Raw genomic sequence first — 16,387 nt, 5'->3', positions numbered from 1 at the left:
GGCATTACTGTAGTCTGTGAATAGATCACTGAGAAGAGATGCGTTTGAGAAGGAAAGGAATGAAATAGTGTTGTAAATGACTGACCTCTAGTGTTTCATAAATTATGTTGGAAAAAGATCAACTGAATGTTCTTGGGATTATTTCTGGTAATGCGAAACAATTTTGAATGAAATCAGTAAATTTTCTTTCATTACGTACCAAAATCCAAAGAGTGTGGTAGCAGAAGGCTTGCACAGGATCTGTGCTCAATAAATCAATACTGAAATCTAGCTCTGAGCAGGAAGAACATCAGGAACTCATCTGCAGATAATGGAAGAACACAGTTTGTTTGTCTTAGCTATGTTCCATCCTCCCGTGCAGATAAATACTTGATGTTCTCAATTATTGATTATGTTTCCTGAAGGAGTTAATTGCAGAGCAAAATATTGGAAGTGAGCAATCTATTGTGTTCCCTTGAACCTTAGTTTTCCCAAGAGGAAAGAGTGCTTGTCTTTAGAGTAGTGATTGAGATGGCTTAAAGACAGTGCAGGCTAGAGGTGGGTAGGCACATAAACTACAAGAAAGCACTCACTCCCCCCTCGCCCTGGAACAGGAGGAGGCTGAGAAGACCGAAGAACACTGTCCTTTGTCAAGTTCTAGATAGTAGATTCTAACGACTTGCATTTTCTGGAACAACTCGAATTGTTTGCTCACTCAACCAGCATGAAACTGTCAATATACACAAATAGATTTACTTTTAGAAATGTGCTTGCATTTAAATAGAAAGCTGTTATGTCCTTGCATGTCTCATTGAAAGCGTTCTCTATGATAAATTGGATTTATTTCTCTCTCTTCAGAATACTGGAGTTTGTCAGCTCCAGTATCTAAAATTAAAATGGTCTGCAGATTTTAAAATCAATTCTGTTTTGGAAGAAAGTTTCTTCTTTTCTTCTTATAATCACAGTTAAAAAAAAATGCAAGTTTATTTATTTATTTTTTTCCTGTTTTTTTTCCCCCAGGCAAAATACAAAGGCACTATTAAAGCGGACCTTTCCAATTCTCTTTATAAGCGGATGCCAGCCACAATTGACAGTGTTTTTGCAAGAGAAGTTACACAGCTCCAGAGTGAGGTGGGGTTTTTCTAAAGTGTTTCTTAATTTTGTAGATAATACATATAACTTGAAAAAAGTTACTTAGCATTTTAATAAAATGTTTTCATCATAGGTGTTAAATACCAAATGGAAGTTGAAAGTAACTGATTAATGTGCTGTCAGTAGTTGCTGCTGAAATTGCAGAAAATGAAAAGGACACACAGGTTTATGTCAGTCACATGGTACTGTTTTCTGAGTCCCATTCAACGCAATTTATAGAGCAAATCTTAATCTCATTTAGACAGCTTACATGGATGAAATTCTCATACTAAATATTAAACTATTCTCTAATTTGATATATGATCCCTAAGTAGAGAATATTTGAATAGCTTGTTAAAAGCCACATAAAGAGATAATGGGGCTGGACACTCTGGCTCAGGCCTGTAATCCCAGTACTTCAGGAGGCCAAGGTGGGCAGAATGCTTGAGCTTAGGAGTTCAAGACAAGCCTGGGCAACATGGCAAAAGCTGGTCTCTACCAAAAATACAAAAATTAGTCATTTGTTGGCATGCACCTGTGGTGCCAGCTACTCAGGAGGCTGAGGTGGGAGGATTGCTTGAGCCCGGGAAGTTGAGGCTGCAGTGAACCAAGATCATGCCACTGCACTCCAACTAGAGCAACAGAGTGAGCCTCTGTCTCAAAAAAAAAAAAAAAAAAAAAGGTTGCATTCAGGATCCACAGATCTGCTTCATCAATTAGACAAGTGTTTCCTGAATTTCCTGTTCTGTGGATTGTGTTTTTCCTTTAGGATATCTCAGGCTACCAAAAATAGTCCCCATCAGGTGGAAGTTACTATTTGGTGATTGCCAGTTGCAGAAGAACTTAAGAATTGTCATCATGTAAACTCATTTTGAATCCAGAAGGGTTTAGGAGTAATTTTCTCTTTGTAGCATATCAACACATAAGGCATTCTTAATCTATTGCATTTCCTAAAACAGAATTTCTAAATGGAATGTTTCACCTCTTTCTGGTTCATCTTAATGTTGTGTTTTCTTCACAGAACAATCAAATTTGGGGAGGTTATTTTGTTAATCTATTCTTTAGCTCTCTCAGCTACATGAGAGCAGGGACCTCATCTTTCTTGTTCCTTGCTCTGATCTTGTGCTCAAAGGGTTCCTGGCACAGAGATAATGCTCAGTAAAAACTTGTAAAGTGGATTTTATGGAATTTTAAAATTTTCTTTCTAAGGATATGCTTCCTTTTACATAGTTTGTATTCTTCATTTCACATTTTAGGTTAATAATAGTAAACACACAGAAGTTGTTCTGTGCATTTCACGTGTATTTATGCCAGTCGGTCCTCACAACAACCCAATGAGCTGTCCCCAGATTAGAGTTGTGGAGACTGAAGCACAGAGAGGTTAAGTCAGTTGGCCAAGGTGGCACAGCCAGTAAATGGCAGCGCCAGCACATGAATATGGGCAGTCTGGCCCCAGAGTCTAGGTTTTTAACCACACACTATGCTATATTTTTTCTACCATTTCCAACCCTCTATTTCTTATTAAGCGAGTTTACTTCTTTCCCCAGAATCTCTTTTCTTTTTTTTTTTTTTTTTTTTTTTAAAATGGAGTTTTGCTTGGTCACCCAGGCTGGAGTGCAGTGGTATGATCTTGGCTCACTGCAACCTCTGCCTCCCAGGTTCAAGTTATTCTCATGCCTCAGCCTCCTGAGTAGCTGGCATTACAGGCACATCCACCACACTCAGCTAATTTTTGTATTTTTTTTTTTTAGTAGAGACGGGGTCTCGCCATGTTGGCCAGGCTGGTCTTGAACTCCTGACCTCAGGCAATCTGCCTACCTCAGACTCCCAAAGTGCAGAGATTACAGGTGTGAGCCACTGTGCCCTACCTTTCCCCAGAATCTTTTTAAGTAGAGATACCTAGATAATCTTATTTAAAAAAAATTTTTTTAAGTTCTGGGGTACATGTGCATGATATGCAGATTTGTTACATAGGTAAATGTGTGCCATGGTGATTTGCTGCACCTATTTAATATCAACCCATCGCCTAGGTATTAAGCCCAGCGTACATTAGCTATTTTTAAGTAGTCTGAAAATACATTACTCTTGAAAAATGCTGAGCATAGTTATTCTTTGCAGAACACCTTTAAGTATTTCACTATTACAAATTTAAATGTCCACTGTGTACCTGACTTGGCGGTAAACTAATCTCAGTTATGCAACATGCAGCTTAAAATATATGATGTCAAGGTTCTGCATGGGTGACTGTGACTAATATGCCCTTTATTTTTCCTGCCAATATCTGGCCACCTAAGCACTTGCTGATAATGTGGGTTACTTTAAAAAGCAGATAATTACAGCCCAACACTTGATATGTGACAAGCAACAATTAAGCAATAAAGAAAAGGAAAACAATCTATTATTGCTTTTATACTTCCTTGGGAAGGTAACTTTTCCAATGTTTGCATCTTCATTTCTTTGGAAGCACACAACAGCTCTCAACTTCTTATAGCATAAATAGGTCTATAATACACAAATCCCTGCAACATAGAACTTAACATGAAAAATAATCCAGGTTGCATATTTTGGAATCTATCATTTGTTTTGTCAGAATAGGTTCCCACTGACATTGTTGACATGTTATCCTATACTAAAATAGACACCACTGGGAAAGGTGCATATGCACTCACAATTACCATTGATTTCCATTGTTGTAATTAGTCACTGAACTTATTAATAAAGAAAAACCTAGATTTTGAATAAGGTAGCTATTTCAAAGATTTATGTAACTGTCATAACATTTCTTTAGATTTACATACATCAATTTTATTATTGTTAAAATTGTGATTCTTAGAGTTTACCTAATAAGAGGGTCAAGAAAGTAGAAGAGCTATTTGACGGTATCTATGATAATTAAAGAACTAACATTTCCTGTGTCCAAATAGTATCAGATTTGTGATATCCTAAGTCGGAGTATTGGGTGAATTCAGAAATTTAATGACATTCTGGGTTCCAATGAAAAGTCTCTTTAACTTTTGACAAATTATTAAAACAAACTATTATCTTGAAGTCAATTTGCAAACACTCTCAGATGCTTAAATTCAAACTAGAATGATAAGGTAAAGTTAGCTAGATGAACACTTACAGAAAATGCCTGAAAGGAAGAAATGCCAGAAAAAGAGAGAGATGTAGAGTTTTTAGGAGGTCATTTATTAGCTATCCCCTGTTAACAATTTTATAAGCACAGATTACAAAGAAAGCTTCTGAACATGAAATGGACCATGCCATGAGGTGGCGAGATCCTTCTCATTAGGGCTGTTTCAGGCAAAGGCTAAATAATGCCTTGTCATAGAAGCAATTCAGGCTACTCAGGCATTGGAACTGCAGCTTAATGAGAGTCTGTGTTTCATCCACGGTGGTCACAGGATTCTGTTTCAGAGGTGTCTGTGCTATGGGAATAAAAGCACATTTACCTGTGTCATCTAAAATATAACGTAAGTTATGTTATTATTCTGATCGTCTTTGTAGCATCCTATGCTATGTTGTTAGACACAATAAATAACCATCAAGTAGAATTAAGGAGCCAGATAAATCATACTTTTCAGAGGCAAAGCCATTATTTTAATTTTCGTACTTGACCTCCTTGGCCAGTAAACTTTAATTTAGAGATCCATGAATTTTCTGAAAGCGAGGGCAGGAAGAAGCTTCAGGGCATCTGTGAAACCCCCAATTTCAATGCCAAATTTGGCCAGGTGCTGTGGCTCATGCCTGTAATCCCAGAACTTTGGAAGGCTGAGGTGGGCAGATCTCTTGAGCCCGGGAGTTCAAGACCAGCCTGGGCAACATAGTGAGACTCCATCTCTAAAATAAATGAATAAATAAGTAAATGCCAAAAAAATCTATAAGTTAAATATAAATGTGCATTTTATCTGTATACATATGAAATATAAAATATGCTGTAAGATCAAAAATATAAATGTGTTTATCATTTACATAAACAAAGTGTATATGACTATTGCAAGTGGACTCCTGTCTCCAGGTTCCTAGTAACATGGCAATCTCAGTTCTCAAACTATGAAGAAAACAGCATTAATCTAGGGAGATGCCATACGGTAATGACAAATCCTAAGAAATCAAATTTATCAGCAAATTTATTAGCTTGACACAATTTTCCATTAGCTATTTTAAGGAAGAAAATGAATATGATAAATTAAAGTTCAGCTCCCTCCAATTTGATGTAATCTTAATTCTAAAGGGCTACTTAGTAGCGGCTATAAATGAAATGACGATTTTAATGCTGCAAGTAGAAAATTACATAGCCTTTTTAAGAAAGAGTGCTTTTTAAAATTGTGCTTGATGACTCATCATTTCTATGATAACCCACAAAATGATCAGCTGCATTGGTTACATTTATAAAGTCACAAATGATAGTAGGTCTAAAGTACAAAATAAACCAGGCAACCATGAAAAAGGAAATAGGCATATACTAGTTCTTTTCATTTAAGAAGAAGGAGCAAATCTCATAGAAGTTTTTCCTTGGCTTTATAGACTTGGGTACCCATGAAACTCCTCCTTTCTCTACCTCTGAGCTATAACACGGAATGTAATAGAACTGAGATGATGGACTTTCTGCACCTGAATGGAGATTCTTAAAGGGTTTCCTGCTTAACATAATTAATTGGTGAAAATGTAAAGATACAGTCACCAGAGGGAGATATCTTGATGGAGTGTATTGGTGGACAGACTCTAACAAGATGAATTATCCCTGGAACAATGTGAAATGCTGCTTCTGAGTCCTGGTAACCAACCAAATCCACAGTATTGGACGTAGAAACACGGCTGGGCAGGACTGAAGAAGACTTAAAGGCATCAGTTGACAGAAGTCTCAGCATAGCCATCAAAAGAAAAATGTTGTGATCTATGGATGTGTTAATAACATTTAGCACATGGGAGGTGATAGCCTGGATTAAATCTAACAGTTCTAATTAAGATTGGTCCGACCATTGTGAGCACCTAAAGAAGAGATTGATAAATTGGGATTTGGGCTGAAGAGAGCATGTGAGGTGTTCAGGAGTGCAGCACTTTAATCCATACTGCGAGTCTGGAGGAACAGAAGTCATTGACGGCTGTCTTCCCACATTGGAAGTTCTGTCTCATGAACTAGGCTCTTTTCATATGGCCACATAGATGCAACTAGGGGGAGATAGACTGGGGTTTCAGTAAAGAACGAACTTTTAATCTGAGCTTTCAAAATTTACAGGCTGTGGTGGCCCAGGTTGAGTTCTCTTTCAGTGGAAGTTTTTGAAAAACTAGATGGTGGTCCAGAGAGGGGATTTAAACATTGATAGTTATACCAGATGACATTTTTTTTTTTTTTGGATGACAAGATTCAATGACTTTAGTTGTAAAAATCAGACTTATCACATTAATCCTTTAGATTGGTATATTATCCAAGTTGAATGGGTGGTTAATACTGTTTATAGAAGCCAATGAAGAGTTTAAGCTCACAAGAATGTTTAGTAAACTCATTTATTCATCTGTTCACTAAACATTTATTGCATTTCTACTCTGTCATTCACTATGTTAGGCACAGGATAAAAAGATGTGTGAGACAGACATGCGCCCAAGGAGCTCATATTGGTAAAAACTTTCTCCTTAAGTTTAATTTTATATATTCTTTTCATTGAAAACTAGATCTTGTTTTGTTCTTGGTAAAGCCTGTTCTAGTTTTTCTTTTTCTTTTACTTTCCCTTTCCCTTTTCCTTTTCCTCTCTCCTCTCCTCTCTTCTTTCTTTTCTCCTTTCTTATTTCCTTTCTTTCCTTCTTTCCTTTCCTTTCCTTCCTTTCCTCCTCTTTTTTCCTTTTCCTTCCTTCCTTCCTTCCTTCCTTCCTTCCTTCCTTCCTTCCTTCCTTCCTTCCTTCCTTCCTTTTTTTCCTTCTTTCTTTCTTTTGCAGGATCTTGCAATGCCATGGCTCACCGCAGCCTCGACCTCCTGGGATCAGGCAATCCTCCTGCCTCAGCCTCCCACGTAGCTGGGACAACAGCCGTGGGCCACCACACCTGGTTAATTTTTGATATTTAGTAGAGATGGGGGCCTCACTTTGTCATGAGCGAGTCTCTCTCCTTAACTTCCCTAATTACAGGCATGAGCCACTGAGTCCAGCCTACTTTTTCTTTCTTAAGTTGCCATTTTTCACATGTCAAGTAATTCCAACTCCACTTAACATCCTTTTAGTGTTAAACTTTTAGTATATTTTAAAATTAATATTGCCTTTCTGTCCTTCATTTGTTATTGTTTTATTCTCATTCTTTTAGTTATTCAGTCATTTATTTATTTATTCATTCACTGAACAAATGTTTTGTGCCAGGCACTATTCTGGGTTCTGAGGATTCAGTGAACATGACAGTTGTGTTTAGTAAGGGAAGATAGATAAGTAATTATACATAAACTAAACAAGGTAATTAAACATTATGAAGGAAATAAATGTGTTAATAATATCAATGGATACCAAGGGGATAACTTGGTTGCTATCTTTAGGTTCTTCTTTAATTTCCAACTTTGTGGTTGAGTTTGGTTACATCTACTTCTGAGATATCTTTCTCATATCCCCTCTCCATCCTAGTATGGAGGAAATTCAGCGTGGTGGTAATGGATGGCACTGGGCCATTTCCCTAATGGAGGCCAAGACTTGACATATCTGAGAATTTTGCCTGTATGCTATATTTTCTCCCAAAGGTTTGTGCACTTAATGAGGCTTATATTATCTTATAGCTGTGCCTACATAAAATCAGACCCAATCATTTGAAAACAAACAATTTACTTTCAAATATCCTATAATTCCCCTCCACTTAGTTGTTTTTCCAAGATTTAAATCTCTGACATCTACATCCCAGAAAGCTCTTGGATGTGGATGATTTCCCAAAACTACACCTGAGCTTTAAGCTAGTTGAATAAAAATAGAAATTTCATCTTTGGTCAAGGACATTTTGAAGTAAACAACAAAGAGGTAGAATTAGGAATCTAAACAGAAGCACAAAGATGAATGCATTGTGGATATTGTCTTGTTACAGAGATTTAGGCAAATTAACTATCAGTGGTGGTATTCAAATATATAAAGTCCTGGCAAAACACTGAAATTAGCAGGCAATAATTTATATGCCTCTAAATGGGACTAACAATTATTTGTGTTTTTCAGGTGGCCTATAAGCAGAAACATGATGCTGCCAAAGGATTCTCAGATTATGCCCACATGAAGGAGCCCCCTGAGGTTAAACATGCCATGGAGGTCAATAAACACCAGAGTAACGTAAGGAAGCTCATTTCTCATGATTTTCTAGCGAACTGTAGTTAAGTCATATCAGGGCTTATGATTATTTTGCTGAAATTTAAACATTGCAACAGCCCTATTCAAAAAAGACTTTAATATTTCTTCTCAGTCAGAGGTACATCTGAATTATTCTATCCACAGTCATTAACACCTTGCTGAATGCCTTTATGTTGTCGGGCACTTTCAGGCATTGGAATTTTGCTTTGTACAAGACAAATGTAGGTCCTTCAGACCTATTGGGTTATGAAGCATTTCCAGAGCTTCCTTGACTTGATGCTGAAGCTCATGGCTTATAAGTCTAGAATCACAGAAGAATTGGAAAAAAGAGCATCAGGAATCAATGGCCCACAGAAGGATCATTCATGAACACCAGCTATATTGCACCCACTACTGTTTTCTTTTCCTTTCTTTTCTCTTTTCTTTGTTTTTCTTTTCTTTTTTTTTTCTTTTTGACACAGAGCCTCACTCTGTCACCCAGGCTGGAGTGCAGTGGCTCAATCTTGGCTCACTGCAACCTCTGCCTCCCGGGTTCAAGCAGTTCTCTGCCTCAGCCTCCCGAGTAGCTGGGATTACAGGTGCCCGCCACCACACTGGGCTAATTTTTGTATTTTTAGTAGAGATGGGGTTTTGCCATCTAGGCCAGGCTGGTCTTGAACTCCTGAATTCGCGATCCACCTGCCTCAGCCTCCCAAAGTGCTGGGATTACAGGCATGAGCCACCGTGCCTGGCCTATTGTTTCTTTTAGGATGTTTGTAAGAACAAATGGTCCAACCTAAGACCCATGGGGAATATGACAGCAATAGATGCCTAATGGCTGACTTTAAAGCCAAAACGGAGGAAGTCAGTCAGTAGAAAATCAGTTTCTTCGTTGGTAAAAGTTAGCAGTTGCATCAAGGTTTGCATGCATTTGCTCAATTACCACCACCATCCTGGTGGCCTAGAGGAGTAATTTCTTCCCAGAATTGTAGCGGAAGCTTTTTTTAAATCTCCTCATCCTGACTTCTCTCCAAGAGGAATGTGTGAACTGTTGGTCAGGTTCTTTATGCATTAAAATCAGTTAAGATAAAATGCCTATCTTTTTTGGGTCAAGAAACTCCCTTTCTTGGAAAAGTACCTGAAGTACAGTTGCCATCTCACATCGAGTCTGTTCCGCCACTTAGTCCCTTTATGGAATGGTGCTTGGCTGACCATGTGCCCCCATAGTCCCACTGTGCAGAGTGTTTTCCGTAGAATGGCAACTGTTATTTGATATTAAATTGCAGTAAGCAAATGTTTAAGTAAAAAAGTGGAATGAGGTTTTATGTTTTAACCCAAATATACAAACATATGCCAATAGCAGAGCACTTTTCTAACGTAGTTTAAGATTGCTAGGAGATGAAGAAGCTACATGTCTGTAATTATTTTAAGGGTTATTTTAAGGGGGTGCTTTATAAGAACTGTTTGCTTAAGGATGACTGTAATAATCATAGTAACTACCACTTACTGAGCACAGCCATGCACCAGGAACTATGCCAGGACTTTGATCATTTCCGATTCTCATGAAAACCCTGTACTGATTCTTATTTTGTAGATGAGGAAAATGAGACTAAGAAATCAAACTCCTGAGTCTGCTCTTTCTGTTCCACTTTGCTGTCTCCATCTTAAAGGTCACTGGCAATTAGTCAAGGTTTTAAATGCAGTTTTTAAAAATGGGGAGCAAAATAGGTTATCTTCAGATTTCAAATGCACTGCAGGAAAGAATGACAGAGAAACCCCGAGTTTCCAGTATTTTGACACTGAAGAGACGAAATTCACACAAAAGGCCGTGGGTTAGAAGGTGGTCTGGTGATCTGGGGTGAGGTCTGGTGTTACACGGATCCCCGGGAGGCTCTTTCCAACTCTATAATTCAATGAAATTCAAATACGGAAGTTCCTTATCATAGAACTGGGCTTATTATTTTAACTCTGCCTTTTCTTCTAAAAGGTCTTTGATTGAGGGATTGAGGGAATAGAGTATAAAGCCCTTTTCTCCTTCATTCAATACTGTGTACTTATGGGAGAAGGCTGTGTTTACTTACACTCCTCTGCCGACTTGACTCAACCTTTGCATGCAAAGTTTGTACATATAATGGGATTTAGAAAGTGTTTAAGACTATTTACTCAGATTTAAAGTGAGAATGATATTTGTATTCTACCTGTGAAGTAGTTGATATTCCTCTAGAGTCAAACCACTTAGAATAATACATTTGTTGTCCCTACAATATGAAATTTAAACATAGGTCTTGAAAGTACATCTCTTGGTTCAGTGGGTGGATCTGTGGAATCTCTATAAAAGACAATCTATCTCCCATAAACCTGTCTCCTGTAAAAGTTCAGCCCAATGAAACTCAATGCAGAGAATTTACTAGTAGAATTACCCTTTCATAATGCAGACTGTCACTTTGCACTATGGCTATAAATGACTTCATTTAATTTAAAATAAAAGTGTGTCATTATATGTGTATCTGATTCACCTGAAAACAATGGAAGTCAACACCTTTGCCTAACTTTTTTATGTTTCCACCAAAATCAAGTCAGATTTCTAATGTCTTTTAGTGAACCAAGATGTCTCTTTCTTGTGCCTTTAGTAATGTGAGTAAGCAGAAAAGAATGAAGGAGAGGGCTTATGTGACTGTATGGATGAATTTCCACCTCTGAGTAATGGAGTTCCCAGGGTAAGAGTTTTCTGGAGGCAGTTGTCTTTTGCACCACCCCAAAATTAAATGATCTCTAAACAGTAAAATAATTATTTCTTAGAATATCCTCTACTGTAGTGAAGTGGCGTCATTGTTTGAGGTAATACCTGAGGTTCATCATCTCATGTCAAGAAAATTAAGGACACGGACACACACAAGGAGTGAGTTTAGGAGTGGAGGTTTGCTAAGCAAAAGAAAGAGAAAGGAGAACAGCTCTCTTTCTTGTGAGGGAGAGGTGCACCCGAATGGGACTTGTACCTCGTGGCAGAGTGCACGGGATTTTATAGACAGGCTTGAGGAGCCAGTTTCTGATTTACATAGGGCCCACAGATTGGTTGGACCAGGCGTGACGTTTACATAGACTGCGAGGAAGCTGGTTGCCTCGCCCTAATCATATATGCAATGGAGTCTTTGCCTGGCGGTTTCCATGTTGTCTGCTCCCTGCTGCACACATGGTTGGAAAGGAAAAGGGAAGATGGTGCTGCCATTTTGAACATGCCCACTCCCAGGTAGCCTTTTCCTAGTGTCACAACTGCCAACATTCCCACGTGCAAGCTTCCAGCTCACTTATGTATGTCTGCAGCTCGATTTTACAGGCTGCTTTTTGTTAGAAAAGAAAAAGACTTTGGGGCTGCTTTTCATTAAAAGGAAAGCCTTACCAAGGACTTCCTTACCCTCACTATCTGCCTAAATAATTTATTCTTAACTCCTATATCAGTAGCATATACTAGAAAAGGAATTTGGAGTCAGACATTGGTTAAAATGCTTCTTGGGTACACGTTGCGTGGATGACCCTGGATGAGTTACTTAATGTCTCTAAATCTCAATTTTCTCATCTGTAAAATGGGGACAACGATATCTACCTCTGAAGATTCTCACAAGTATTAAATGAAACATTATGTGTAAAGAGCTTCACAGCAGAGCCTCCATCTTAAAAGTCGCTGGCATACATTATTGGTTCTATTTGGTCCTCCTTCTATTTTTAAAGGGTGATTTGGGAGTTTAGGGTGATGTCACAGTTAATTTGAAACAATTAAAGGAAGTTCAATTTACAAAAGGCCAAATCAGTATGAAATGTATGTTAACACATTTTTAGGTCAGAAGGGCATATCCAAAAGTTTCCTGAACCTATCTTATTAATACTATAGTCAGAAAATGATTAAAAACAGCCAATCGAAATCTTTTTGTACCTTAAGGGACATACCCCTGCCAAATTTTTCTAATGTAATTAGAGAAATTGGAGATATTCTATCCTGTGACTTTCCCCTAAAGATGGGCTTATAATGAAAGCCCTAGTTACATTATTAGTTCTCATCAGTCTTATCAGAGACATGAAGTCCAATAGTTCTGAAATAAGTCAAACAAATTTTAAACTCTAAGTTTTGTAAGTAATGTGGTCTATACAGACTTGTGATGAAATTGGAGTGGTAAACTTTTCCAAAACACCATATTGGTAATCGATTCAATGTGTATTAGAAGTATTCAGCATGGGAAATGAAAGACTTAATGTTCTTTTCAAGAATGATATATGTACTTTCTTAAAATTAATAAAAACTTATCAGTAAACAATTTCTATCCCATCAGAAAGTGAGAAAGCTTAAAGATAAATCAGTAAAATAATACTAGAAAAACAATTATGGCTCTCTGTGGTTCCCCAAAGAGACTTACAATAATGGTGCTTTAGGATTTAGCATTAAAATTAGATATATTAGTGTTTTATTCATCTCTAAGACAGAATGGTTAGTAATACTTATTCTGCCTTCTATACGAGAATATGGTGGTGATAAAATTAAATCATGAATAAGAAAATAAGACAACTTTTATCAACTATAGAGTGATTTATAAACAGTGACAGCAATCCTACATGATAAGCCATTCTGGCCATAACTCTGTATTTTACTCCTTCTTTTGGAAGATTGAAAACTTTTTATCTCTTCTGAATAGTATCAGAACCTACTTTTACTTATATTTAAAAGGCTTATATTCTCTTACAGAAAAATAATATTTACAATTTAATAATTTAGTAGGGTTATACGCACAGCATGCCTAGACAAAGATAAGCATCATTTAAGATGGAATTAGCAGTCCACATGTCATTTTATGATACCTGGAGGGCTTCTCTAATGTGAGAGTTTTGCTAAAGACAAAGGTTTTCGTGAGATGGGTTGAACCATTGCTTAAAGATTACCACTATATACCAGTCACATGATTTGCCTCTGTTCCACAAACTTAAAAGGTTATATATCCTGTCTAGTTTCTTCTCACCAAGAATCAGTTTAACCTTCAAAGGGTTCTGGGTCAGCTGGATTTGTTTTCTTTAAGGTCTGTCTGCTCATGCAGACCGTAGACCCCAGGGCTGGCGGGCTGGCTGGCTGGCTATGACTCCTGCAAGGCTGCCATTCCTGAGCTGTCTCAATCTTCCCATCTCTAGGTGAAAGCCATCTCCTTGACTTTCACTTCAAGGAGAGTCTGTGGGGATTTTGTTGTTCTCTGGTTTATTAACTCACCTACCAGAGAGTCTGAAATCACTGTTGCCTGAGTATAAAAAGCTTGCAGGAAGGCCACTGTGAATCCTCCAACTGCACATGTGTCTGCCTATACCTGCAGAATAAAGGTGTCTATTTCACGTCCACTTTCAAAATCTCATATGCATTTCTCTTATTGGCCATGTCTAACCCAGAACTATTTAAGGAAAGGTATTCTGGAGGATGTAGTTCCAGCCTTAGAAGGAAGTGTTGATGTAGCCCAGTTGAGTCAAGACACATCAGGGATGAAGTGAGGATTTAATGAATTGATGCAGAAAAGGATAGCCAGGCACCTTGGACGCTCTGCACAAGCGTAGGGAACATGCAAAAGACATGGCTCTTATGAAACACAAGTGGAAGGATTATAGGGAGAGAACAAGCTGAGATTAAAAGACAATAAAATAAGATAAAAATATGAGCTCAGGGTGAAAGTGAATATGGCGAGATAAAGAAATTCAGAGACAGATTTTGATGGAATTCAAATATTCGTTGGAAGCAACAAAGAACAGATTTGGCACTGTGGAAAAATGTGAGGCTGGGTGCGGTGACTCATGCCTGTAATCCTAGCACGTTGGGAGGCCAAGATGAGAGGATCACTTGAGGTCAGGAGTTTGAGACCAACCTGGCCAACATGATAAACCTCGTCTCTACTAAAAATACAAAAACTATCTGGGTGTGGTGGTGTTCACCTATAATCCCAGCTACTCAGGAGGCTGAGGCAGGAGTATTGCTTTAACCCAGGAGGTGGAGGTTGCAGTGAGCTGAGATCATGCCACTGCACTTCAGCCTGGGTGACATAGCAAGACTTGATCTCCAAAAAAGAAAAAAAATAAAAAGTGAAATGGAGGCTGTGTTAGAACTCTCTAGATTTGGTGACGGAAATCTGTCTCAAGTTAGTGCAGTGAAAAATGAGATTCTGTTGTGTATGTAATTGGCAAATCCAAGCTATCTTCAGGCATAGGTGGGCTGGAAGCTTCACAGTGTTACCAGTACTCTTCCTCTGTCCCCATCTCTGGGCTCTGGGCTGTGTATGACACTTTCAGACAGGTGCTTTCTCTGTGGATTTGAGGTGACAGCTGGTGTTTCCAAACATTAATCATCCTTACAGCAGCTGATCTCAGAGAAAAGAAGAGCAGCTCTTTCTCCTCCAGCCTCAGATCATTCAAATGACTCTGGCCTTCTTTGGGTTACATGTCTGTCCGATTTCATTAATCATGGTTTCCAAATGAATGGGGTATCTGACTGGACAGCCTAAGTCAACATGAAGGCAGGCTGAACTTCAGAGGCCCACCAATCACATGGAGTGATGGGGGAGCTGTTTCCAAATTAAAAAACCTAGGCCGACAAAAAAATTTAACACATGCCCACTACAAAGGGATTAGATAGGAGGATGACTTAGATAAATGAGAAAGAATAAAGAGATCAATTCAGTGAAAAGAAGCCAAGAGGAAGAGATCAAGCACATAAGGTAATAATTCTAGGTGTTCCTATGGAAGAAACCAGAATCAGTATTTTCAGATAAGACTCTATACTGTTATTCACTATTAAAAGGAAAAAGTGGATCATCTTGAGTACAAGGTAAATGTATAAAAATGATAATATGATAATTTCTTTGCCCGGTGCCAGACATGTAGAACAAAATGGTAAAACTTCATTTAAAGGTATAATAAAATATTTAAAGAAATGGAGGGATATACCACCTTCTCCTAGGAAAAGACTGACATTTTGTTATGATATCATTTTTCTTTAAGGCATTTTATAGAATCAGTGCAATGCTCATTAAAATTACAGTTATTTCTTTTGTGGAATTGACCAAAATTATTCTAATAAAAATAAGAAAATAAATGAAATAGATGAGTAGTAAGGAAAGGAAAATTTAGCAGATATTATGATTGTTTGAAAAATTTCATACAGTCATACCTTGAAAAAATGTATGAGTGAGGGAGTGAATGTTAAGTCCTTAATATGGTACATAATAGTCTAAAATTGAGACTATCATTATTTTCTTTTTCTCCCCTCCTCTTTCATTCTTTCTTCTTCTTTAATCTTTCTTTCTTCTTCTTCCTCTTTTCCCCCTCCTCCTCCTGTTCCTCCTCCTCGTTGTTTGTTCTCTGCTATGCTCCGAGGACAGAGGAGGGAACAAGACATTAAGGAAAATAATGTAAAAGCAATTACTGACCCTCAAGTTCACATCTCTGCTGAGTTGATGATTTCTTCTTTTCCCTGTCCTTACGCAAAACAAGATTTATAGAGCACCACATTGTCATGAGAAGACTGAAGAGTGAAGGCCAGTCCACTGTTCCAATATGGTTAGCATTTAGGGTTTGAATTTATTAAGGAATAGAAAAAAACGTATGTATATACACACTTTGACTTCCAAGCCTCTCTTCTGCTATGTTACATTTTATATTCTTCCTGAGCTCTGATGGGTGGTGGATTGGAGCAAATACATATTGGGAAATGTCAGATGAGCTTCCCGTAAACCTAGTGTTACAGGAGATGGGTCCTGATCCAGATCCCATGAGAGGGTTCTTGAATCTCACACAAGAAAGAATTCAGGGTGAGTCCATAAAGTGAAAGCAAGTTTACTAGAAAAGTAAAAGAATAAAAGAATGGCTACTCCATAGACAGAGCAGCCCCGAAGGCTGCTGGTTGCCCACTTTTATGGTTATTTCTTGATGATATGCTAAACAAGGGGTGGATTATTCATGCCTCCCCTTTTTAGACCAT

At 38.0% G+C, this 16,387-nt stretch overlaps 1 protein-coding gene and 1 long non-coding RNA gene across 9 annotated transcripts in view; one reads left to right on the top strand and one right to left on the bottom strand.

Moving 5' to 3' along the window:
* NEBL (nebulette) overlaps nucleotides 1–16,387 on the top strand; it is a 391,737-nt gene that overhangs the window by 282,005 nt on the left and 93,345 nt on the right. Inside the window, exons 4-5 of one of the 6 annotated variants that reach the window (XM_055296709.2) lie at nucleotides 1,000–1,110; nucleotides 8,287–8,397. The exons of the other annotated variants lie outside the window; for them this stretch is intronic. Coding sequence (XP_055152684.1) covers nucleotides 1,000–1,110; nucleotides 8,287–8,397 — 222 coding nt within the window. The remainder of the gene's footprint in view (nucleotides 1–999; nucleotides 1,111–8,286; nucleotides 8,398–16,387) is intronic. 6 annotated transcript variants of the gene reach the window in all.
* LOC129491982 (uncharacterized) overlaps nucleotides 1–16,387 on the bottom strand; it is a 75,174-nt gene that overhangs the window by 31,497 nt on the left and 27,290 nt on the right. The gene's annotated exons all lie outside the window — the stretch shown is intronic.

The sequence above is a fragment of the Symphalangus syndactylus genome, chromosome 10 (assembly GCF_028878055.3).
Source record: "Symphalangus syndactylus isolate Jambi chromosome 10, NHGRI_mSymSyn1-v2.1_pri, whole genome shotgun sequence".
Classification (NCBI taxonomy): Eukaryota; Metazoa; Chordata; class Mammalia; order Primates; family Hylobatidae; genus Symphalangus; species Symphalangus syndactylus.
The sequence above is the reverse complement of the archived record's forward strand: the minus strand, read 5'-3'. Positions and strand labels throughout refer to the sequence as shown.